Raw genomic sequence first — 27,041 nt, forward strand, 5'->3', positions numbered from 1 at the left:
TTTACCAAACGATGGACTAATCTGATTAGAGCTGGAACTGGGGATAAAAATTCCTTGAAGTGCATGGATCTGGGGCACAGGCCCTATAATAATAGCAGCCTCAAAGGTTCGCTTAATTGGCATTTGGGTAGGTTCCTAACATCTGCAGTTTCCAGTTTGGGCACTTCAAAATATGTAGAGGCAGGTTGCACACACTGATGTTTTATAGGCCCGCTGAACTCTCATAAACAACGTAATGACTGATGCATTGTGAAACCAATTTATCTCTATCAAAGTGAAATGGAGAACTGAAGCAACTGGCTGGGGAACTGAGACCCCAAAACTTGCCTTTTCTTGAATTACTTGGATGCCTCCGGGAAAAGGCAAGTAATTGCCCCAGCTCTTTGTTTTGGGGGTGGAGATGTGCCTTTACAGGGTCAGGAAATTGATGGTTAAAAGCTGATGTCTCAGTGGAGTCTCAGCCCTTGGTAGGAATCATACCCACATATCCATCTCTAAACAATTAAAAATAAATAGGTGTCTATACTGCAGCATTCTTCAAATGTCCACTTGGTGTCCTGTTGCTGCTAATAAAATATCTTATAGTTCTATTAGGGAAGGGAGCTGTAATGACACATTAAAATATGCCCACAGAGCTTTCTTTTGCCACAAGATATAAAATTTCTTTACTTATTTTCATTTCCTGAATAAAAAAATCACAATGAGGTTTTTCTTTGAGGAGAAAGTCAGATTTTTCTTCTCTTTCTGAGTGATGATTTGAATGTGCAAGTTTACTGTTTTTATAAAGTGTAAATGTGTAATTCAACTTAAGAAAATAAGCCAGGCTGCTCACAAGGATTACTTGTGTTTTCAATTGAAAATCCCCTTTTCTTTCCCTATTACATAACTTCTGTACTGCTAATAGTTGATGTGTCTACTCCAAAGGATCCAACACATTAATGGATTTTGTGTGGTCAGAGTTTGAGGATTGTGGGCTTTGTGAAACCAAAGTCAGGAATTGTCTATTTCTGAATGCCTGAAATTTACCTTCTAGAATTAATACTAAGACATTAGTAAAATGCACTTTTAAGAAGTATTTTTTTTTCTGCTTGCATTTTATTTTCTTTCTCATTTTTTCCCTTTTTGATCTGATTTTTCTTGTGCAGCAAGATAATTGTGGAAATATGTATACATATATTTGATTTAATATGTATTTTAACGTTTAACATATATTGGATTACTTGCCATCGAGAGGAGGAAGTGGAGGGAAGAAGGGGAAAATTTGGAACACAGGGTTTTTCAAGGGTCAAATTTTGAAAAATTATCCATGCATATGTTGTGAAAATAAAAAGCTTTCACAAAAAAGTCTTTTTTTCCCCTAGTGCTAATGCTACTCTTTGATACTAAGTGAGAAAGCAACCTGTTCTAGTTATGAAGATACCAATAGTTAATGCTTCTTATTAATAAGAATAATTAAAAATAAGATAATGCTTTAGAGTCTGCAAAACTCTTTCCAAGATTTTGTGTGATGCTCCCAATACCACTGGGAGGTAAATGGACAGTCTGAAAGAAGTTAAATAAGTAGCTTGCCCAGAGACCCAAAATTAATAAGGGTCTGAGTCCACTTGGCTGCTGTTCTGTCCCTGTCAAGTCTTCTCAAGGCCCAGCAGCATCTCATAAACAGAATTAAACAAATTAAACAATTATTAATTAAACAAATTAAATAATTCAAGAATTTCCAGTAGGGACAAGCAGCATAAAGGGAGAGGAGGAGGACTGGGACATGGGGAGGAGGAAGCTTACTCCAACGGTCTTATTTCTTTGTACAAACTTCATTTCACAAAGCAGTCTTCACAGCATCTAAGCCAAGAGGATTGGCTACGATCAGATTTAGCCTGGCTTGGAACCCTCAGAAGCCTAAGCTGAGGAACACAGGCACCAGCCAGCTGGGGAAAATCCCTCCTCATCCCTCTGGCCACCCTTCGGGGACTCAAAAACTGGTTATTCCCCTTTTTTTCTTTTTTTTGGGGTGAGGACAGATTTTAGGCCCTAGGACAAACCATTTCTGGCAGAGTGAGGTTGGTGGATTCCCACTGAGAACTTCAGGCCCAGCCACTAGTCCTGAGTGCTTTTTTGATGAATTCAGGCAGCTTCCACCATGTTAGAGAAGTTTAATAATGATGATAATAATAATTGTTGGCATTTACATAGCACTGTGATAAGGGCTTTACAAATATCTCATTTGATTCCCAAAACAACCTTAGGCAGTAAATATCACTCTTATCACCATTTTAAAGTTGAGGAAACTGAGGCTATATGTATAAACACTGGCTATTATTATATAAAGAGCCCAAATTATATTAAGATCAGTTAACAGTTATCTACTAGCACCTTCTTATATTATAACATTTGTAAGTATTAATGAGTGACTATTATTTAACTTGTTTAGGCTTTGTTTATATTGTGTTTCTTATAGTAAATTCTAATTTAATTTTTAAATCATATTAGTAACAATGTGGTAAAATGTTTAATGATAGAAAGTAAATGCCTTTCTTCATTAAAGTTATTTTTAAAAAAAAGTGACACTATTCATGCAAGGAGGGAAGAACTACAGTATATCTGGGAGATGGAATATTTATGGGGAACTAAACCATCCTTCTCTCCCCAGCTTCCTTAAGTTCCAACTAAAATCGTACCTTCTGCAGGAAGCCTTCTCCAACCCCTCTGAATTTCAGAGATTTTCTTCTGTTAACTATTTCAACTATTAACTACAGGTTAACTACTAACTACAAGAACATAGCTGAGTTTTGTATCAATTTATTTGCATGTGGTCTTCTTTAGACTGTAACTTTCTTAAGGGCAGGAACTGCCTTTTGTCTCTTTTAATATTCCTAAAATATGGCACAGGGTCTGGCTTAAAAAATATTTGCTGATTGACTGATTGAAGGAAACCTTAATTTAAATCATCTTTAAATGTCAGTCAGTACCATGTTTTTAAAAATGATATTCAACTCTCATATCTATATTTTGAGCCTTGACTCAGGATTTAGTTAAATCCAATAAAGGTTAGCTTAAAAACGTAAAATAGCTATGATGTGAGTAAACTGATTTTAAATGTTAAGTACTAAATTTAGCAAACTACCAAAGGAAAGAACAATAATCAATATCTGTTGTCCAAAGCCATCTGGAGATAGCTGAAGGAGCCTTTAGACACTAAGAAACCTGTATATGTGATCCAGTTATTTTTGGTTTTGTTTAAAATTGAGATGAGAGAGCAGAGAACTGGATTACAGATATCGACTTCCTTGACTTTTCCAAACACATCTAATGGGGAGCTTGTCTTTGATATAAGGAAGACTTTGCCCAGTGCCTCTTGTGATCCAACTTTCGTGAGATTGGACCCTGGTTCTCCTCCTACCTTTTCCACCTCTCTGTCCACTTCCCTGAATCTTCCTCTTCCTCTCTTGCCTCCAGTCCTGAACTGACCCCTTAGGTTTGGTGTGACTTCTCTTAACAATCTGCTGACCCTTCAAAATAATCATTTTCCCTCTGGGAAACCAGTCTCTTCCTAATTGTCTTTTCTGTTGTTCCCAGATGATGGCCTTCCCCCAGTCAGTTAAACATGAAACTTGAGTCATTTTTCATCTTTTCCTGTTACTTATTACCAATAAAGTAATTCCCAAATCCTAGTCATTGACTTCAGCTTGTTGCCAATTCCCTCCCTTCTCTGCTCACTTCCCACTTTCTAGTTCAGATCTTCATTACCTTTCACCTAGACCTTTTGAATAGCCTCATAACTGAGCTCCCTTACTCTGGATTTATCTTCAATCTATCCTTCACCCATTGCCATTGTAACTATCATAATGTGTATATTTTATTGCAGGTGATTTCCCCTCATCAAAAATCCTCAGTGGCTCCCCAAAACTTACAATATAAAATTTAGCATTTAAGGTCCTCTTAAAAAAATCTTGCTCTGAACCATCTTTTTCAGTCTTATTTCATACTTTTTCGTTCCTTGCTTTAGCCAAAGTGGATTGCTCATCATCCCTGAATTTTGTTTCCTCCTGATGATGTGTAAGATCCTAAGAGAGAGTTTCCAGTCAGGAGGCTTACTAGATTAGCTCATGGACAAGATAATTAATTGCCCAAGATCTTTAGCAATGTGAGAACAAACGCTTCCCAAGTCTGAAGATGACAGTACTTTATCACATCACATAAATGAGTTTGTATTGTCCTGCCTTTAGACATTTTCACGGGCTATTTCCAAGCATGGGGTGGATCTCCTCAAACCATTCCCTATCTATTAAAATCTTACTTCAAGATCCAAGTCAGGTAAGTCAGTTTTAGCTATCATTATCCTCAGCTAAATGTGCTTTAGACACTGGGAAAAACTCTCCATAAGCAGCAATGGTTTCCTAAGCTTTCAATAGTAAAAGCCTCTAATTAAGAGGAGGAAACCTCTTTAAATTAAAAAAAAATCAGGAAACCTCTAATTAAGAGGAAAGATCACCTTTTGATTCAGGGGTTCTGAATGCTTTCCCTGAGATAATGAGGGGAGACTGAGGAACATGTTGCTCTGGGATTTTCTAATGAAGATTGAGAAATCCTAGACTCTCAGTCCCCTGTGGGCAGAAAGTGATTTGAAGCACTGTAACTTGGGGGCTATTATGGAGCAGAATGCCTTTTTATGCCCATCACATGAAGAAAGATTTCACACTTGTGACATTAAACTAATTTAAAATGAATTTAACAACGCAGGTAAAGGATTTGTGGACCTACGGGAAGAAATCTGTTAACAAGTGAGATACTTTCTATAAACCAAGAGCAACAGTAAATTTCATTTTGGGGAATAAGAAATGTGATGCTGAAGCAAGATTCTGTTACTTGGCTGTTTATTTACAGTTTCGAGTCTATGAAAGTCATGTTATAAAAGTCCAACTCGCCAAACCTTCTGGAAATTTACGTCTCCTCACTTGAAGTATTTTCCACTACATTTAAGTTTTAAAATTCTTCTATTACAGTCCTATTCTTATGTCTCTGAGATGGGAGCACAAGCTCTGTCTGGCCTCATATCAGGGGAAAAGCTTTCTAGTCAGTTAATGAGCATTTACTGAACACTTACTAAGGGGCTAGGTGCTGGGTTAAGCAGTGGGGATACAAAAAAGGGCAAAAAAAAGGGTCCTTGTCTTCAGGGAGCATATAAACTGATGGGGGAGACAACATGAAAATAAATAGTATGAACAAGCTATATGAGGTTAAATTAGAGACATTTAATAAAAGGAAGGCACTAAAATGAAGGGTGATCAGGAAATGCTTCCTGAAGAAAATAGGATTTTTCCTGGGCTTTGGTAAAGGAAGCAGAGGAAGCCGAGAGGTGGAGATGAAGAGGAAAACATTCTATGTTAGTGCAGGCCTGGTGATTATTAGCAGCTTGGTTGTCACATGAGGCCTAAGGAAATTCAGAAAAGGGCTGTGATCTGTATCAGAGACACGAATACCCAGCCACTCAGACCAAATCATTAATGATCTGAACTACTGAGACATTTATAAATGACAAGAATCACACAAGAAGACGTTATTATAACAGTACTACATTTCTGAAATTTTAAAATGACAAATTAGTATAAGAATTCTCACTGTCAAAAAATGAAAGGGTTGGACCAGATTAGAAGAGAGAGCCTCCAAGATCCCTTTTAGTTCTACATCTATGGTTCTATGAAAATCTCTTAAATATATATATATGCATAAATATGTATATTTAAATGTCTTAAAATTTCTTTAGTTCACTCTATACATAATCTCAAGGGAAGAAATAAGATTACAGTATATTTATGCTCTCTTAACTGAACCTGACTGGAATGCTCAATTATCAAATATTCTTTGTTTTTAAGAAAGCATCTTTTAAGAGAAAAAAGTCAAATGACTAGAGAACAATATTAGATCAGTCCAAGAAAAGCCACTTTCAGTGTATTTCCTGAGATTAATGTACCTACATTTAAATCAATTTCCTATAATTTGGTCTAGAAACCAAAAACCTTTCCTCCCCAAGGTTAATTGACTTGTCTAAGGTTACAGAGAGAATACACAAAAAAGCTGGGATCTGAAATCTTTTGATTCTAAATCCAGTGCTCTTTCCATTACATCATGTTTCGTACTTTATATCTAAGGTATGAAAGCATTCCAATGGAGGTAGCAGCTTGTCTGACATCATTGGTTGATGTCACAAAAGCCATGATATGAGGTGGAGGTTATTTGGGCTGGTGGGTTTCACAAGAACTGAGAACTTCAGAAATAAGGATGGAGGTGGGAGAGTTAGGGACAGACAAAATAAGAGCTGCCTTCTCCTGCCATCCTTCCTGAGCCACATAGTGATGGGTGAAGAAAACTGGTGGGGTTCAAGTCTCTGCACAGCAGGGGCTTAATAAATGCTCATGCCCTTTTTCCCTTCCCTTCATGATCCATAGCTCACCATCCAAGCCTGGGAGTCCCCTGGGCCTCTTTATCCCCTTTCTCTTGTCGATCTTAGCAGTTTTTACACAGTCAATTATCACACTATGGAAATAACTTCTAAATCACTATATTCACCACTAATCCCTTTAGAGTTCCAGTCCCACTTCATCTGCTGTCTGCTGGCTATCTCCACAGGGATGTTTTGGATCTGTCTCAAACAAAACATTCTCACTCAAAGGCCTTCCTCCTCCGACTTTCTCTATTTATGTCAAGGAATACTAAGTCTGCAATCTCATTGTCTTCCTTAACTTTGCATTCTATATCCAATCAGTTGCCATGTCTAGTCAATGCTTTTTCTATGACATCTCTCCTAGGAACCATTTTTTGGGTTTTGTTTTCATATCTCCAGTATATATCATGGTGCTTTGTACATGGAAGTAACTTACTGAATGTTTGTTGGGATGTAATTGAATTCAATTCTCTGTTTTGGAATTCTTTTTCGCTTTTTAAAGATGTCATTTTATAATGTTTCATTGTCTTTAAAAAGTGATCTACAATTTTTCCTTACATGTGAGCTTCTAGGACAGAAAATAATTGGCTTTTTTGGACTAGACCTATGGTTTCCTCTGAATAGGGAATGCTCCTGAGGAAATTTGGCAACCAAAACACAGAGACCATTTCTCTACACCTTAAAAAGTAGCCTGGGGATTGGCTAGTAATAGTGGCTGAAGGCCTGCCTTGGGAAATCTGGACATATATTAGTTGAAGAGGTAAGTAGCTGAAGGGTTTTGCTGAATGTGAGAGAATTTTAGATTTGTAAGTCATCTTCGAGATTTTCCAGCTGAATCCCTTCATTTTACAGATGAAGATGTGAAGATCTCAGCAATTAGTGAAGAGCACATAACTAGAGGCTACATTGGGACAATCCACTACACTGTTACCTTCCAGAACCCACAGAAATGTGGCAGAACTCATTCTTTCATGTTCTTTGCCCTGCCCTTCTCACTTCTGAGTTGAAATGATTGTTTTAAACTGCACCTGTGACATCTTCATTGTAGGTCAGAACTTCAGTTAGGAGACTTCTACCAATGGAAAATGTCAAAAGCTCTTCCATGTTGAGCCTTAGAGCTCCCCAGCAACCCAAGTCTTCCTTCATCACCCTAAGGCTCTGTATCCATTATACCATTTATCTCTACAGATAAAAAGCAAAGAGCAAATAAACTTTGCTATTTACTTGCATTCAGTCCACATGACATTTATATTGAAGAATAAAATAAACTCATTATGGTTAGATTATAATTCTCCCTTCTTCCTCCCTTTTAAGAATTGGATATTGCCCTTAGATAAGAGGTGGGAGAAACATGTAGAAACATCAATAATGTTTGATTAGATTGCTAAGAACTCTGCAAAATAATAACAGCTGACATTTTGTAAAGGTTTGCAAAAATTTAAATATATCATTTCATTTAATGCTCACAATCACCCTGTGAGGTAAATACTATTATTATCTCCATTTTATAGATAAGAAAACTGAGTCTGAAAAAAGTGTTGACTTTCCCAAAGTCACACAAATCTGCAAAGGGATAATTCTAATTCAGGTCCTTCACTAGATTTCAAGTTTATAACTGTAGCCAAGAGGTCACAAAACAGCAAAAGACTTATGCTGGTTACTTCTCTTTGGATCAAGGGCCTAGGATTGGAAGGGACCGCAAAGACCACCCAAGCCCTTCATTTAAAAGATGGAGACGCTGATGATGAGAGAATTTAAGTGACTTGTGTGAAGTCACACAAATGCATCGGTGACTCAGGTAGGCTTTGAATGCAGGCGCTCTGACTGACTTCAGGTCCAGTGTTTTTCCCACTGTTATTTGTCTGACACCGTAAATGGAGGGATGGGGGAAATAGGTAGATAACCAATGGAGGAAGATGAAGGCCAATAGAATGAAAGCAAAAAAGCACGAGTGGGGAAAACGAACAAACAACCTCATCTATAGACTTATTTCTGAAAGTTGAATCCAACCATTTATTAATTTTTTTTTCACGCAGGGGGGCATGAAAGAGGTATTCTGTAGAGGATTTCTCCCCCTTTCTTCAGAGTTCTTAACCATGTCCTACAAGAAGTTTTCCAAACAGGAACTAAATTACCAAGAGAGTAAAAACTGCCCCCAATTTGTATTTCCCCAAGGAGTCACAAGAGATAATAAGGAGAGGCCTCCAGAAAACAATTCTCTTTTTCTGCTCTATTTTCAGGCATAATTTGCAAGAAGCCCTGGATTAGCCTGGATACAAAGCTCAAAGATAATTTAGGACAGTCAGGGCAGAGGATGGCCAATGATTTCATAACACAAGATGGCATAGAGACCATTCTCACCTTATGGATACCAGACAAATATTTTCCAGGAGACTTACTTGTTGGCCCAGCCAGCGATCTTCCGGAGAACGGAGCTGTGCCCACGAAGTAGTACAGGCAGTGTCTGTCAGGCAGGACCGCACAACCTGTGCGTGCGGACGCCGATGGGTGCCTGCCCCCGGGGGTCCCCTGCGCCGCAGAGGAGAGGATGGGGATTCCCTGCTCCGCGCCCAAACGGGCCAGGGAATCAGTGTCCGCTCTCCTTCCTAAGGGGAAGCCCACGGAGGATGGATGCACTCTTTTCCCCCAGGCGCAGCGGCCGCGGCGGAGGCGGGAGGTCTTGCAGCATCTCAGCCTCCTCCTCCTCCTCCTTTTCCTCCTCCTCCTCCTCCTCCCCCGCCGCCGCGGCTGCTCAGGCTCCTCCCCCGGTGCTCTGCCTCCCGGTGGCTGCACCTGGCCGGCCGGGGCCTACCGCCCGCTAGGAGCCAGGTGGCTGCCGGGCCTGGCCCTTTCCCCTTCCTCCGGCCGATGGCCGCGTGCGGACGGGGAGGAGGCTCAGAGGCGGAGCACTGCGGCCCGGGGCAGATCGGGGAGCAGGGGGAGGCGGAGATGGGCAGGGAGGGGGGGCCGCGCTCCTGCACGCAGCGGCGGGGCTGCGCAGCCCACGGACACGGCGGCCGCGGCGCTGGACGAGGCTGTGCGTGGCGGAGGGAGGGAGGGGGGGCCGGTCCGTCCGTCAGTCCGCCTGTCCGTCGGGGAAGCGCGCTGGCCGGGCCAGAGCTCTGCGCAGAGCAGCTCAGAGCCGCCGTCCACGGCGCGTGCTGCCCACGGAGGGTGGGGGAGGGCTCTGCCCTGCCGGTCTCTCTCCTTACGGGCTTGCCTCGGTTGGCCCCCTCACTTTCTCCCCTCCCCGAGTTTGGAACTAAACGGTTCTCATCCGCCCTCCGGCTTCCCTCCCTGTGCCCCATAGCCGCCGCCTAGCCCCTGGTCAAGAACATTCCTTCGGCAAAGCGCACGTTCCCAGCCCCGCTGGCCCGGGCTTCCCAGGCTGGCCGCCCGACTCGGAGCATCCCTCCCAGTGCCCTTGGCTCCGGCCCTGGCGGGAGCGCCGCGGTCTCGAGCTCGCCCCTCGGTCCCCTCGAGGTGGCTGGGTGCTCTTCCTATTAAGGAAACCTCCCGGGACAACCGACCTTAATCCTCTAACGAGCATCTAGCAATACTTCTTGGATTTGGTCCCTTTCTTGGTATTGATCAGCCCCATCCTGTTTTAAAAACTTCTCTCCGGGTCATTTATTAACCAAGAATATGTAAAGGAGTCTTTTGATCACCTCAGGCATTGCCCTTTCCCCCTGGTCACCACGGACAGATTAACCATTACAAACGTCCCGTTATGTCCCCTTTGGGAAATCCCTCCTTAGTGCACTGATTGGTACAGGCCGGGGAGCTGAAAAGACCTTTCTTTAAACCTTACTATAGGCTCTTAGGTATCCGAAGAAATAGTCTCCATTTAGGTTAGGCCCCTTGAAGATTCGTGATAAGCAACTTTAATTTTTATTAAATTTAGTTGATTTTGAATGCCGATGCAGTTATAAGCACTGAAAATAAAATAGAAATTAGGTGGCTTTTAAAATAATTTTCATCCCAGTCACCAAATACACTGATATTGCAGACTAAAAATGTCATCTTGAAGAAACCATATTTCTAATATGTATATCTGTAGCTTCATCTTAATATGTTGAAATATCTAGAGAATTTCCATAAATATATGAATCAAATTACCTCGGAAGAGAAATAAGTAATTTTTCAGAGGTTTTTTTTTTTTTAAATATGAGAAATCTTCATAAACACACTATAGGAGGAAATACCACTTAGCCAAAAGGTTTTCAAAAACATTTGGAAAAAATGGGGCAGGCTCAAGGATTTATTTTAATTCAAGAGTTTGGGAGAATTTTTGCAAGACATTTCTTTCTGCTCTTTCCATAGTAGCCACTCTTTTTTACATACCACTTCAAATAATTAAAATTTTATAGCATATAAAGGAAAAAATGCTGCAAGATTCTTCCAGGTCTTGTCTAAGGTATTAGAAGAGGCCTTAACATTTCTAGATATAGAACGGTAATTGATTATGAAAACATGTTGGAGGAATTAAAAATAGTTTGTCTCAAATCGCCAATGCCCTGTCTGGGCTTTGTATCTTCCATCTCTGTTTTTATAGTTGACTTCTCCCTCCCTTCCATTTTGGTCACAAATATCCCTCCTAATATTTTTTATGACAAATCAGTGTTTATACCTTCTTTGATAGGAAATTTCCACTAGGAAGAATTGTAATGGTGAAATTCGAATCTGTACTTTTTGCCACCAAACCCCATTTTTATACTAATATTCTTCCAGTTATAGGATGACCCAAATATTAGAAGAGTTCACATTCCCAGTGACCCAAAGGACAATGAAAAGATGAGCAGTGATGACTTGTATACAAAAATATTACATAAATGTCATTTTAACAAGGAGTAATTTTTAGGAAGAGACAGATAGCATTTATCAGTATTTCAGAAAAGTCTTTAAATCTATTAAATGCCAACTGGGTAACTTTGTATTGAGTGAGCTGAAGTCCTAAATGATATGTCTTCCTGATGAGGTTTTTTAACTTAATTTCATTGAAATCAAAAGAATCAGTCTTTATAAAAGTTTCATGATCTGAGATTTAATCATATGATAAATGTTTTCCTGAGTTAGAGAATACAGATGTTAGAGAACTAGATTTTGGAAAGAACATTACCGTAAAGTTGAGTTATACTGGTTAGTCTTCAAAATGACTGTAACGAAGAAGAATGTTTGTGGGTTTTTTAGCCACTTTTTACCACATTCTGTGTAAGTCAAGGCAAACCTTGTGGTTTTTTGTTGTTGTTGTTGTTTTTTTACTTTGCTTATCCTTGGCAGCTTTAAAACATGTCCCCAAATGCCAACTGATGGACAAATGTATCAAGTGCCAGCAGATGTTAGCCAGCTGTTTTGTATGAATTCTCTTCTGAACCGAGTCTGCTGATCTTAACAAAATCCCTATGAGGATAGATAGATATGATATTACCCTATTTTACAGATGAGTAAACTGAGGCTCAGAGACTGACTTATTTGAGGTCATCTACCAAAGCTCTGAAGTTGTATTTGGACATCTTTGCCTTCCACTCTCTATTCTAGTTCATTGTGTCTTTAATCCCAAGAAGTTCTAGACCATGCAATGTAGCACACTGAATTGGGGATCAGAGGACACAGCTATGAATTATCACTCTGCTCCCTGTAGGTGAAACAAGAGCCTAGATGGTCTGGGGAACCTTCCAATGTTAGTCCTTGGAGCTGCCTTTATCATGGATACAAGACAAAGGAAGATCTCCCAAGTACCCTATAGCTTTCAGTGTAAACCAAAATAACAAAAAAAACCAACTGTATCATTTATAGTTTAAGTCATTTTGCTGAATTCTTTGTCCTGGTAGCTACTTAGGGGCCAAAGAAGGATCTATTCAGGCTTCTAGAGGAAGTAGAAAGAGCCAGGAGAGAGCAGTAGAGTATTGGCTTCTGGGTCAATTCAATCTCTCTGTGTGACCTTCAACAAAACCCTAAATTTCTATTTTCTTCACTTTCTTCATATGCAAAATGAAAGATGAGCTCTAAGGTCCCTTCCAGCTCTAAGATTCTAAGAACTCTAACAATAATGCAACAGATTTGAAGAATTAAGGGACAAAAAAGGACTTTTTATGTATCTTACAGTTTTAACCTTTTTCTTAAGTAACTTTAGGGACTGAGGAGAGAGGCTCTGGCTTCAAATTTTTGTCTTTTCCTTTCTCTGGCGTCAGTCTGAAACTGCAATAAAAATGCTTAAAATAGTAAGAGTGAGGAAGAATAGAAACAAGGACAGATGGGTAATCGACAGAAGGAATAATCAGCTCCTTAAATGATTGAGAATTGAATCTATAGTTTTAGGGAAAGAATTCCTATTTTCTTTACAACTTTTTTTTATTTTCAGGGAATTAGAAACTCTGAAGAAACATTAATGAGCCAGCTGTACCATCTTATGAAGGTGAAGGCAAGAAGAGGACAAGATCAGAGTTTTGTTACTAACAGCTTTGTATCTGCACTAAAAAAGTACTTGGGGACTAATTTTAAAATGTCAACAAAGTCCTCATGCATGTCATATGATTTTCAGTGTAGTATCTATCTTTTAAATCTGATAACAATTCCATTGTATCTTTAAAATGATAAAAAAGTTTTTTTTTTAACATCACTTCTTTGTAAAGTTTTCTTTAAAAAAAACATTTCTTAATTAAAGTGTGCTGATTTTTTGAATAATCGAGTCAGCAGAATAGCACAAGATCTGTTGTCAATAACTGACAAAAAACACTGGCTTTAAATGGCCTGACTCAACAACTGGAACAACTGTGAACATAAACCTTTAACCTCAAATGCTGCTGAAAGAATCAAAGGGAATTTGGGAATTGAATCTTACTTGGAGAGAAGAAACTATGGGCAATGCAAAAGCCATTTAAACATCTGAAATCCCAGACAATGGCAAAGTAGATGGTTCTCTCCTTGATCCAGTTCTACTTAGAATATACATCTTAAAATACATTTAAATCCAATATAAATAGTTGTTGGGTATAGACATATATTGAATCCAGTCAACAGGATTTTTTAGTTATCTACTATATAGCTGGAATTGTGTTAGATTCTAGAAAGACAAAAATGAACTAGTTTGTTACCTCCAGGAGGATCTTGCATTCTAATGCATACCAAGATGCTTTTACATAGGGATGTGCAAAACATCTAAAGTGGAGGAACAAGGTGACCTTGGAGGGAACAAATAGGACTGTGTTGAAGGTATTGCTTGAGTTCAGGCTTGCATTTGACTTTTGATCAAGGAGGGAAAAATATAAAGCCTTCGAAACTGATTGAATAGTGTAGTGATATGGTTAATTCTTTGCTTTAAGAAAATCAGCTTCATGACTATGTGGAGGTTGGCTTGTAACTGGGAGAATCCGTGGGCAGGGAGGAAGTCATTGTACTGGTTCTAGTGAGAAGTGATGAAAACTGGAACTAAGGTAGATAGCTGTATAAGTACAGAGATGCAAGAAATGTTGGGAAGATGGAACAAGATTTGGCAATGGATCGGAGATGTGAAGGAGGGGAAGAGTTTAGAATGACATTAAGGCTATGAACTTGAGTGGCAGGATGGTGGGACCCTCAACAGAAAGAGAGAAAATCCAGTGATGGGTTTTTGGGGAAAAGAGAATAAATTCTATTTTGGACATGTTGGGTTTGAGATACTTGTGTGGTATCTAGTTAGAAATGTCCAGGAGGCGTTTGTTGATGAACAACTGAGCTCAGTAGTGCAGGAAACATAGATTTGGGAATCATTTTCATAAATAGTATAATTAAACCATGGGCAAGGACAAGGTCACTAAGTGAAAGAGTGTAGAGAGAAAACAAAAGAAGGCCCAGGACAATCTTGGAGTATGTAGAAAAGTAAGGATCTTCTCCAAAAATATAAGAATGAATTCTTGCATTTATCAGTGTCTGTAAAGGGCATTGAAATTCATATAAGATGATAGTAAAATGAACAATGCTATAGTGAAAAAAATACTGAATTCGGTGCTCAAATCCTATTTTTATATTTTTATTATCTGTGTGATCTAGGGCAAGTCACATTTCTGGGTCTCAATTTCTTCATCTGTAAAATGTGCAGATTGAATTGAATGATCTAAATCCATGATTTTAAACTGAAAAAAAAAATGAATCAATTCTCAAAAAGTCTGTTACTCCTTGAGTAATTCTTGAATTAGAGGCTCTCATGTAACACTCAGGGTTCAATTTAGGGGATTTCCCAATCTCTAGTTTGTCTCCACCCAGAAAATGTGAGAGCTTAAATTACATGACATCATTTAATATAGTATTGCCAACTCCCCTTACAAGCACACCATTCACAAAACTTAAGGAAAAAATAGTTTCAAGTTACAAATACAATACCTAGCACATGGTAGGTGCTTAATTACTTTTTGAATGATTGATTGAAAATAAATAGCTTTTTTTTTATCACATGGAAAGTATGGACAAATGCTAGTGAGCAACTCTTTACAATACATCTGTCTAACCTGGATTGTTTATAGTCATACTTTATGTAGGGCTACCAGAAAGATTTGTTATTATTTGGTTGTTTCAGCCCTGTTGAGCTCTTTGCAACCCCATTTGGGGAATTTTCTTGGCACAGATACTGGGGTGATTTGTAATTTTCTTCACCAGCTCATTTTACATCATCATTCATTCAGATGACTGCCCATCTGAATCTGGGCATTCGGATCCCCAAATCAGGAGACTGAAAAAAAAAAGATTAAGTTGTCCAGTGTCAGGTAGCTAGGAAGTGTCTGAGATCAGATCAGAAATCAGGTCTTCCTGACTCCACACCTTCTCCATTGCACTCCCACTTGCCCCCCAGGAAGTAATCCTTCTCAGTTTCTCAGTGATTGGATCCTATTGGCTTCTCCATAGTTAACAGCAGATGGTTCTTGTCTCTCCTTTAGAGTTCTTAACAGCATCCGGAGGTAAAGGCTATCTTTCTTTTCTCTCATAGTTCTCTGTTTCTTGACCATATTAGCACTTCAAATGGATTTAAAAATTGAGCAACCCCTTTGTTTTCCATAGATGTGCTTCCAATTACCCATGCATTTATTGAATAATTTTATCAATCAACTAATGAGTATTTATTAAGCCTTTACTATGTGTAAGGAACTTTATATATAGGCACTGGGAATATAAAGAGAAAAATAAAATAATCAAAGTCTATATCCTAAAAAGATCCAAAAAAGGGAAAATAACTATTTGTACAAAAATGTTTATAATAGCTCTTTTTGTGGTGGTTAAGAATTGGAAATCAAAGGGAGACCCATCAATTGGGGAATGGCTAAAGAAGCTGTGATATATGATTGTAATGGAATATTACTATGCTATAAGAAATGGCAAGCAGGATAATTTCAGAAAATACTGGAAATACTTATGTGAATCGATACAAAGTGATGTGAACAGAACCAGAACATTTAACACAGTTAACAGCAATATTGTTTGCTGAAGAACTGCGAATGATTTAGTTCCTCAGTGATACAATGATCCAAGACAATTCCAAAGGACTATCTCCTTCTGAGAAGGAATTGATATTGTTTGAATACAGATTGACACATGGTATTTTTCACTTTTTTCCTTTTCTTTAGTTTGATTGTTCTTGTACAAAATGACTAATAGGGAAATGTTGTATATGATTGTGTATGTATAACCTATTGTTTACCATTTTAGGGAGCAGGAAGGAAAGGGAGGGAGAGTTTGTAATCAAAACTTTAAAGAAAAATATTTTAAAAAGAAATAATCCCTGTCCCAAAGGACCATGTCTACATAAATGTATACTATTATGGGTGTGTATATATCTATAGCTATGTTATCTTATATTACCTATTTAAATTCTTTTGAGGGATGGGAAATGCTAAGAGCTAAGATCTGGAAGGGTCTCATGTAAGAGATGGCATATGAGCTGAGCTTTAAAGGAAACTAGAGATTAAAGGATAGAAAACATTCCAGCCTCATGAAATAGATGATAGAAAACAAATGGAATGTTGTGGGTGAGGAACAGTAAGAAGATCAATTTGTCCGAAGCATAATTAGCCCAGAAAGGCAGAATAGAACCATAGGGTTAAGAGATCCCGAGCATAAAGCAGAGGGGTTTTACTCCATCCTTCTGCCTGGACAAAGGCACCCTTGGTACTTCTTTAGTAATCTGTGACCTTGTTAGACTTGTGGCGGGGGCTTTCAGGTGATGGATGGCTCTGTGGAAGGGGGATTTGTGTCAGAGGAGTCTTGAGACATGGGGACCCACTGGAAGGCTCTAGCAACATTCCAGGTTAAAGAAAATTAGAGCCTGAATGAGGGTGAGAGATGATAAGTGGATAAAAAAATATATCTGTAAACATGATGGTGAAGGTAGAATTGTTAAGCCTTGACAACAGGAGGAGAAAAGAGTCAAGGATGATCAAGACTGGGACTCTGGGTACCTAGAAGAATGAGGGTGTCTGATAGACTTAGGAAAAGTAGAAAATTGGTATGAATTTATTCTATGTGGATGTAAAGAATTTAGTTTACATGTTGCTTTCCCCCAGTAGGCTTTGAGCTCTTTGAGAATGGATTTTGCCTTTCTTTGTATCTGCATTTTGGAAACGTACAATAATCCATTTCATTTCAGTATAGTTTAGTTCAAATCAATACAATTCAATTCAACAAACACTTATTGAATCTCAGTTATAGTCTAGTGCTGAGGGTATGAAAATGAAAAGGAAAACTTTCCTGCCCTTGAGGATATTATATTTGATTATGGAGGATACGCAGGAGTCTAGTGTCAGGAAAACATCTTCCTGAGTTCTGAGCTGACCTCACTCACTTACTAGCTGTGTGACCTTGGACAAGTCACTTAACCTTGTTTGCCTCCGTTTCCTCATCTGTAAAATGAGCTGGAGAAAGAATGGCAAAACATTCTAGCATCTTTGCCAAGAAAATCACAAATGGTGGTTTTGAAGATCCAGACGCAACTGAACAAGACAAATACCAATCCTACTTTCTTGAGTACCACATTTAGCACCATGATATTAAAAAATGGTGAAGAGAATTTGTTATAAAACTCTTTACAGATCTTTTGGATTTTTTGTTCTGTTTGTACTTAAATGCCCTCAGAGTGACTTTTCTTCTTTGAATCTTTCACCAAACTTTCAATTTTAAGAGAGCATTATTAAGGTTTCCATAAATTTCTTTTTACTCTCCATTGCTTCTTGTTGTTTCATCAGTGATACTATTCATAATCTTCCATCATCTTCTTCTATATGATCTTACAGATGATTGATAATTAACCAGTTAATCAATAAACATTTGTTAATTGTGTGTGATATGTCAAACACTGTTCTAGTCACTGTGGATACAAAGGCAAAATGAAATTGTTCCTTGCCTCAAAGAACTGATTTTCAATTATGACAAACAATAAGTATATATGAGAATAAACAGGAAAGACTCCATGTAAAAGGTGCTGTTTGGTCTGAGTTTTGAAAAAAAAAAAAAACAGTGATTCTAAAAGAGAGAAATGAGGGAAGGAAAGAAGAAAGAAAGAAAAAAAGAAAGGTATGAAAGAAGGGAACAAAGAAAGAAGGTTGGATGGAAAAAAGTAAGGAAAGAAGAAAAAAGGAGAGAAGGACAGAAAGAAAGAGGAAAAACTTGGAGACTGGAGAAGGGAGGTTGTATATGAGGAACAACAAGAAGACCAGTTTGACTGGAGTGTAGAGCATTTGATTAATGTATGATATACCTGGAAAGGTAGTTTGGGAAAAGTTTGTGAAGCATGTTAGATGCCAAACAGAGAAGTTTTTTATTTGATTATGTAAATATTAAGAAGTGACTGGAGTTTATTGATTCTGGAAATTAATTTGATCACCTTTATACGTTAGAAACATAACTTTGGCAACTCTGTGGAGGATAGATTGGAAGATGGGTATTTATTGTTTGTCACAATAGAATATAAGTTCCTTGAAGTACAGAGACCAATTGGAAGGCTATTGAAGGTTGAAGGATGTCTTGGGTTCTTTGTTGTGGTGATTGGTTTGAATCATTTAAATTGTCTTAGAAATAGTTAATATTGTTATTCAGTTATTTCAGTCATGTCCAACTCTTCATGATCCCATTTGAAGTTTCTTGGCAAAGGTACTGGAACAGTTTGCCATTTCCTTCTCCATCTCATTTTACAGATGAAACTCAAGAACTATTGTAAAAATTAATTCTTTTATCCATTTATCATTTGGGGGCATAGTATATTATTTCAATAGATCAGATTGGAATGGCTTCAATTGTATGCTTCATTTAGCTAGCATCACATAATTATATGTCAATTGTATTTTTATTTTTTATTCTTCTAATATAATATTTTTTCTTTTTGTACTAATAAGTCTGGTCTGACTGCATTTGAAATCCATTCAAATTAGATTTGTTTCACACTAAGAATTGAAGTGAACTATCATGACTTCAGAAGGCTGATGACAAAACTGTTCTATCTCTCTTTCAGAGGAATAATAGACTGAAAGTGTAGAATGAGGAAGATGTTGTTGGATATGATTGATGTATCGATTTGTTTTAAATGATTGTAGTTCTTTGTTCAAGGGGGATTCTGTTATGGAAATGAAGGGACAGCCATTGGGAAGTGAGAATGACAAAAAAAGAGGATCTAGAAAATACTGAATTATGTACATTTGTACAATCAATGTCATTTTTATTTGGTGTTTGTCATCTCCAGAGTCTCTTGGCTTTCTTTTTGAAGAAAATATTCATGACATGTAGATAGACTTCTATTTAGGCTGAAGGTTTGAATTTCTCTTATTTTGTTTTACCCATAAAACATATTTTCTACATTTTTGGTGTCATTCTCCTCTGGGCTATCTCTATATTGAAATGACTATTATATCTTATTAAGTATAGGTTGATTTAATTTGGACTGTTTTTTTTATCAATTTTATTGAATTTCTTTCTCTAACCCTTACTCTCTAACAGATATTATTGCAAAAATTGTCATCATTTTCATGGCCTAAATGTCTTATGAAATAATGTTTCATATTACGCTTTGATGCACCACAAAACCAACTCCACCAACTCTTTCCTGGAAAAACTATGAGTTATTCTTAATTGCAACACTTTCTTTTCTTTTTTTTCTATTTCTAGTAAGAACATCTAAGCTGATATAATTCAATTCTTAATTTTTTTTGTATCATAGACTCCTTCAAGAATTTTGCAAAATCCTTCTCAGAATCAGACTTTTAAATGCACAAAATAAATTATACAGGATTACAAGGCAATCAATAATATTGTAAATAAGAGAAATGTTTATTTCTCTTATATTAATAACCAATTATTAACTGAGATTAAGATTTTCCCTTCTCTATTTCCTTATTCTGAAATCAGCTTCCTTGTGGGTTATTTAGGCAAAACTGAAGATCATTGCTGATAGAGGAGATCAACCAAACCCTTGGGGTACATATTTATTGATGGGACTCTGCCCTGCTAAAAGATCTTCCAAACAAAGAATCCATTCTAAATGACATCTTGCCCTTAGGAAATAAGTCTCTCTGTCCTTGGAACTTTCCATTTGAATTTAGACCTAGCTTATGAAGGGAAAAATCAACCACTGGATTCTTTTGCCCAGATTGCCTAAAAGTGGCTGAGTCTCATGATTAGGTCATGATCTCTTTAGGAGGAGCTGAAGACTTTTTGCCCACTTCCTCATTAACATGCCATCTCTTCATTAATTGTTTAACCAAAGTTCATTTCCAATTTCTTTTCCATTTTTTTTAAACATTTAGAGACCCCCAAGATTTCACCTTTGGTTTATGAGAGAAAGCCAAATGACCATCCTTTTATTAATTATTTGCTAGTCATAATTATTAAAATGATTAATTATCCGGAAATCATGTCTCTATAACTTCATTTGTCACAAAATATAGCTATCAAAATACATTTTTAAAAAGTTTCCAGACCCCTCTTTAAGGTTTTCTCTATGGTATGTCAACTCACTGGTCATGCAACAAGGATCACATTTAGAGTAACAATAACTAAGTTAACATTTATAGATAGTTAAAAAAATAAATAACAAACTGTAGGATTCTCAGCATCCTGTGATCCCCTTTTCACTCTTCTTTTACTATCACTGTAGACGAAAGGGACCATATGGGACCAAGGGCCATTTGGTATCTTTCTTTGTTTCCTGGTTGCTATGGCCAAAGAATTCTCAGATCTAGTCAAATCAGGGTGAATTTTTCTATACTTAGCTAGGCTGGTGCTCAAAACACAGTCATAGTTTATACTGTAAGCTTTTCCTGGGCAGACGAGCTTGCCAGAACTTTTGCCTGGGAAAACCCCAGGTTAGGGCCATGTTATAATGAATCACTGGAGCTGGAGTTGTGATCTTTTCCATCAATTTAATAAAAAAATTCATTTTGGATTAATGTGATGCTTTAAAAAAATGCAACTATGGAAGTAGATGGATGAGTGGTTCAAGCTAATGGCCATGAATCAATATAATTAATATGAATCAAGAGATAATAATTAATCAGACGGTCAGAATACTTTCCTCTTGGCTGACCCCATTGTATAAGAGTAGGAGCTTTAAGGAAGGAATAATGGAATGGTGGGAGTGGTGGAGCGATGGTTGCAGAGAAAGGAGAGTTATATGTATGGATGATAGTGGTGTGGAAGAGCATGGGCCTGAGTGAAATGCTGAAGGGAAGGTTCTGGGAGTCATCAGAGAAGGGAGTATGGTGAGGGCCAGTGGGAAGATAAGAAAGGGAAAAAGGAGATGCAAGAGGGGATGGGGAGGAAAGGACCCTGGGAGTGGCCAGAGACCCTCCATGCAACTGAAAAGAATCTCTCACCTGATGTTCTATGCCATAGACTGCTGATGCCTGTTTTAGTGTTTAATATGATTGGGACTTGGAAGAAAGAATTTCCATCACATACTGTTTATAGGCTCGTCTGGTATTTCCTGGGCCAGATGCTCAGTGACTAATTTTTTCTCCAGAAGTGAGGAATGAATTTTGGGAAACTTTATTGATTTTTTTTAAAGGCCATTTAATCAAGAGTAATCTTTTAGTAAAGGAGACAAATTGTTAAAATTGATTTTGTTTTTTTGTTTTTAAGAGCATTTGCAAGGATAATTTAACAATTAACATTGACCATATGCAAGGATAATTTTTTAACATTGACTCTTGAAAAATCTTGTGTTCCAATTTTCCTTCCTTTCCCCCCAAATGGCATGTAATCCAATATATATTAAACATGGTAAAAATATATGTTAAATGGAGGTAAAAATTTTAAAAATACATTTGAAACATTAGTCAAAGAATAAGAATACAATTTTGTTAAAGTATTAATTGCATGCTAACAAGAGCAGGGAATGGATAGGTGATGTAAAAGATTCAGCACTCATCTCCTGATAGACTTGAATTTCACAACATGGAAGCTTTTTGCTATTATAGCCTTTACTATTTAAAGATGAAGAGGCAGCATGGTTCAGTGGATAGAATTCTATAATTGGATTCAGGAAGACTTGAGTTCAAATCTTGTCTCAGAAATGTATTAGTTTTTTGTTGCTCAGTGTCCTCATCTGTAGAGTAAGGGGGCACTAAGGTTCCTTCTGGCTCTAATTCTACGCTTTCTAGTCAATGATGGTCATGAAATCTAACAAATGGACTAACAGAAGCACTTTGAGAGAGAAATGGACTTCTTGGAATCAAGGAAGCAGTTCATTAGGTGAGGAATTGAATCTGATGATATGTCAGATCCTTTCTGGATCAAAGATATTATGATTCAGTGACATTATGATATAAAATATAATATAAAAAAAGAATAATTTTTTCTACTTAACAATTAAAGCCATCCTAAATTGGAAGGGGCTGCCTTGGGAGGAGATGGACCTCCCCCAAGCAAAGCTCCTAGCTGAGCATCGTGGGCCCTACGGACTCCATAAGGCAGGTGAGGAAAGGGTGCATTCCAGGTAGGGGAGTATATAACCTGCTCAAAGGTGTAAGAGGTAGGAAATGGAATGTGGGCTAAGTTTAGTGAATGGCACGGAGGCCAATTTGGCCGGAACACTGAGTTCACTAAGGCAAGTATTGTGTAATAAGTCTGGGAAGAAGGTTGGGAAGGGATTAAAATACCAAAAGAGCAGTTTGCATTTTATCTTAGAAACTACGGGAACTCATGGGTGAGCTGGGCAATGAGAAGGTCTGTAGACATCTCCCTTGGATGGATTATCCAAGCAGAATGTCCCATTAGGAAGCTAGTGTAATTAAGAATTCAGGTGTAAGGGGAAGGAGGGCTAGGGCCATAGCCAGGTGAGGAGAGAAAAGTGGATGAATATGGAGAGGGTGTTTGTGGCCCTTCCTTCTCCAAGGGGACCAAGACATCAGGGAGGCGATGCAAGTGAAGTGGAGGGAGGGAGAACTTTGACCAGAGGTCAAAGTGGTCAAAATCCACAACTCAACCATCAGTCTTGGGGAGTCACCAATCTCTGATTGGTATGAAAAACATTCTCTTTTGGTAAAAAGGAAATGACTGGCTACATATATTGATGTCTTTCCCAGCTGTTTGTTTGTATATAGTCAGACCATTGACTTATTATTGGTATAAACACCAAAAGCAATATCAAGTCATCCAGCAGTTTACCTAGACCCATCTTCCCTACTGCCCCCTCATTCTCCTCCTGGTCCAGACCCCTAGATAGGATGTCCCTCCATTAGATATTCATTTTTTGAGGGCTAGGATAGTCTTACATTGGCTGTTTGTGTCCCTAAATCTTAAAACAGTATCTGATACCACATCCTTAAAGCCGCTACATGTTTCTGCATTCTCCTCCTGGTCCAGACCCTTAGATAGGATGTCCTTCCATTAGAAATTCAGTTTTTTGAGGGTTGAGATAGTTTTACATTGGCTATTTGTGTCCCCAAATCTTAGAACAATGTCTGATACTTAGTAAATACTTAATAAATGTTATTTCATTTATTTCTTCATAAGATCATATGATTTCTCTAACTCAATGTATTTATATATATATTTTTTATTTTTGTCTTTTTGTTGTTTTTTTTTGGTAGCTTTGTCAGGAAAATAGGCATTCCCTGGGAATTTTTGCAAGAGAAACAGGTTTATATAGTATAAAGGAGAAGGAACAGTCCATCAGCTGATAGCAAAGTTGTCCCCATGCTAAGAAGGCTCAGTTTGTTGGAATCCCTATCTCCATTCAATGTTCACATGAAGGACTAACTCCCACGCAAGGCATTTCTTGTTGGCTTCTTGTTTTTCACAACTCTTGTGGATTCTGTCTGCTTCTCTCTTCTCATCTGATTACATCCAAATTTAGCTTCTACTAATTGGTTTCCCTGCCTCAAGTGAAGTCTGGTCTGAGGACCAACTACCTGTGAAAGGCAGGTCTGGGGGGCAATTCCAAAGGTGAAGTGAATTAACTTCCTTATTCACTGGGGCATTGATCTGGGGTCTGGGAGTGCAGAAGATTCCTGATCTAGGTGGGGATATCATTAACAGAGAAGAAGAGTATCCCAAGGGATGGTTGGTAATCTGGGTGAAGTGTAAAGGAAAACATGGGCTTGACCAGTTGGAAATAAAGGGAAAATTGAGGCATTTGTTGGCATCCTGCTTTTGTTGATGTCTTTTTTTGTACAAATGGATATTTCTAAGAATTACAGTAGAATTAAAGGAAGGCAAAGATATCTGAAATGAACCTCAGGTCATTTAATATAAATCCTATATGATATCTTTTTATTGTAATTTTCCTAAGCCCATCCTATATGGTAGATTATTGTAAACTGTAGAAAGAACATCAGAAATTTTCTAGTCCAATTGTCATACCTCCACTCTTTGACTTCTCATGATTCCTCTTCCTCACCGAACACAAATATCTCCCTATATAGAGAAAGGTTGAGCCCAAGGCCTGTTTCTTTGTTGTTGTTTATCTCCCAGCTCACTATTTAATTGCTTTCTTTTTTTATTTTAATATTATTTTATTTTTCCAAAAAATACATTTTTCAATATCCACCTTTGCAAAATCTGATATTCCAAATTTCCCCCATCTCTCCCCTCTCCTCAAGACAGCAAGCAATTCAATATAGGTTAAATCTGTGCAATTCTCCTAAACATATTTCCATATTCATCATGCTATACAACAAAAATCAAATCAAAAGGGAAAAAACATGAGAAAGAAAAAAAACCAAGCAAACAAACAATAATAACAAAAAAGGTGAAAATACTGTTCTTTGATCTACATTCAATCTCCATAGTTCTCTCTCTGAATGCAGATGGCATTTTTCATTGGAATGTCCTTCAATCACTCTATTGTTGAGAAGAACCAAGTGCATCATAGTTGATCATTATATAATCTTGTTGCTGTATATAATGTTCTCTTGGTTCTACTCATTTCACTCAGCATCAGTTCATGTAAGTCTCTCTCTCCAGGCTTCTCTAAAATCATCCTCCTGATCATTTCTTATAGAACAATAATATTCCATAATATTCATATACCACGATTTATTCAGCATTCCCCAACTGATGGGCATCCATTCATTTTCCAGTTTCTAGCCACCACAAAAAGGGCTGCCCCAACATTCTTGCACATGTGGTTCTCAGCTCATGATTTCACAAGGCTTCTCTTATTGACTTCTTGGACTTTTCCTCCTCCTTGCCAGTCTCCTCCCTTCTTTTAGGACCTTCTCCTTTTTATGTTCTTTTTCTCCTTTAGAATAGAAGCTTCCTGAGGGTAAGAATTCAGTTGTTTGCTGTGTTTGTATCCCAGTGCTCAGCACGGTACCTGTCCCATAATAAGTGATCATTAAATATTCTGTCCAGGGTATCCATGTCTCTGTCTGTCTGTCTACCAGTCTTTTATAGAAGAGAATATCCTAAAAAGCTGGATAACTTGCCCAAAATTTTGTAAATAATTATGTGGCAGAGAAGAGTTTTGGAGCCAAGTTTCCTGACTATAGGGCTTGCAATCAGGAAGACTCATCTTCCTGAGTTCAGACACTTCCCAGTTGTGTGACTCTCTGTGCCTCAGTTTCCTCATCTGTAAAATGAGCTGAAGAAGGAAATGACAAATTGCTCCAGTATCTTTGCCAAGAACCCCCCCCCAAAGGATTATAAAGTTACTGATGACTAAGTTGACTGAACAATTCTTGATATCTAGTCCAGTGCTCTCTTTACTACCCTACACCTTCTTAGCTACCTTTTTGTATTTGTATATCATCTTTCATTTTTGAGAAAACATGATTTCTTCCTCTATTCCTAGAGTTAAAAAACATACAAATGAAAGACTATTCTGCCTGAAAAAAAAACAATGAAATTTACTTTTACCTAGCATGACTCAAGAGATTTTCAAATAAGAATTTTGCTAAGATCTTTTGATCACACAATTACCTACACATTTTTTTTAATGATTTGCCATTAAATTAGTGGAACTTTGAATGTACTTTTTATTGTGCTTATAGAGTTTGGGTACATTAGCTATTTCTTTATTAGGAATCTTTTTTTTTTTTGGCAAAAGGTAAAATTTCTTTAACAAAGTTTGTATAATCCAGCAAATAAGGAAGTAGGAAAGTGCTTAGGAAAGAGGTTCATCAGATTTTATTTATCTTGGTTTGCAGAACCAGCTCTATTTTTTAAAAAAATTCTAAAGGAAACTGTTTTACTTGCATGATTTGGCACAAAACCTTAGGGATTTGCCTTTTACCCAGTGTTCACCTAAATGAATATTGAAATTCAAAAATGAAGACTTTCTCAGGAAAAAAATTTGCTCAAGAGATGAGAAAGGAACCAAGCAAATACACCAATAGATAAGAATTTCTTTTAGCAAATCTTAAGAACTACACAAATATGTTTTATTATTCTTCTACAGCTTGCTTTTGCCTCTTAACAAACCAAACAAAAATCAAACTGGTTCAATATTTGTTGATTGATCTATTCAAGTAGTTTTCAAAAGATGATGAGAAAAAAACAAAGCCAGATCCATATGCAACTGCCTTACACCATTAAATTCTCTTGGTGCAATGGAAGTGAATGAGATAAAAGAGCAATTGATCAATTGTTCAATAAATATTTATTAAGTGTCTTTTATGTATTAGGTACTATGTGAGGCAATGGAGATGCAATCCTGGGCTCTGGTGGAACATATTCTATTGGGTATAAATACTATGTGCATAAAGAGGCACATACAAAATAATGTATTCTATATAATACATTTTGGGGGGACTGATTGGGGGGCTCTGAACCTCTCGCTCTAATTGGTTGGTTCCTCCCAGACTCTTCTTGCGAAGGAGGGTATCTAGAGCAGCTACGTCTTCCTCTTCTGGCTATATTCCTGACTGGATTTCTGGGGTACCTTTACCCCCCATCTCTCCCTCCCATTTTCTTTCCCATTTCCATTTCTTTTCTTTTAATAAACGCTTGTTGGCTTGACTTGAGTCCAGACTAAATTGGAAAGTTAGGGCATTTCTGGGCTACATCTTATACTGTGTACTCTGCTAATGTGCTGAATTTTAACCAAGTAGTTCTGATGAAAGCTGATCTTTCCTGTCACCCATGTACTGAAAACACAGCAGGGAAGTTCTCAGAAAAAGTTTTCCTACACTTGATAAAGAGATCTGCC

General features: G+C 37.7%; 1 protein-coding gene across 1 annotated transcript in view; it reads right to left on the bottom strand.

The window, feature by feature from the left end:
* STEAP2 (STEAP2 metalloreductase) overlaps positions 1 to 9,747 on the bottom strand; it is a 31,969-nt gene extending 22,222 nt beyond the window's left edge. Inside the window, exons 1-2 of the mRNA XM_051962353.1 lie at positions 9,252 to 9,747; positions 8,801 to 9,045 (exon numbers count right to left, since the gene is read on the bottom strand). Coding sequence (XP_051818313.1) covers positions 8,801 to 9,045; positions 9,252 to 9,747 — 741 coding nt within the window. The remainder of the gene's footprint in view (positions 1 to 8,800; positions 9,046 to 9,251) is intronic.
* Between the last annotated feature and the right edge of the window lie 17,294 nt (positions 9,748 to 27,041).

The sequence above is a fragment of the Antechinus flavipes genome, chromosome 5 (assembly GCF_016432865.1).
Source record: "Antechinus flavipes isolate AdamAnt ecotype Samford, QLD, Australia chromosome 5, AdamAnt_v2, whole genome shotgun sequence".
In the NCBI taxonomy this organism is placed as follows: Eukaryota; Metazoa; Chordata; class Mammalia; order Dasyuromorphia; family Dasyuridae; genus Antechinus; species Antechinus flavipes.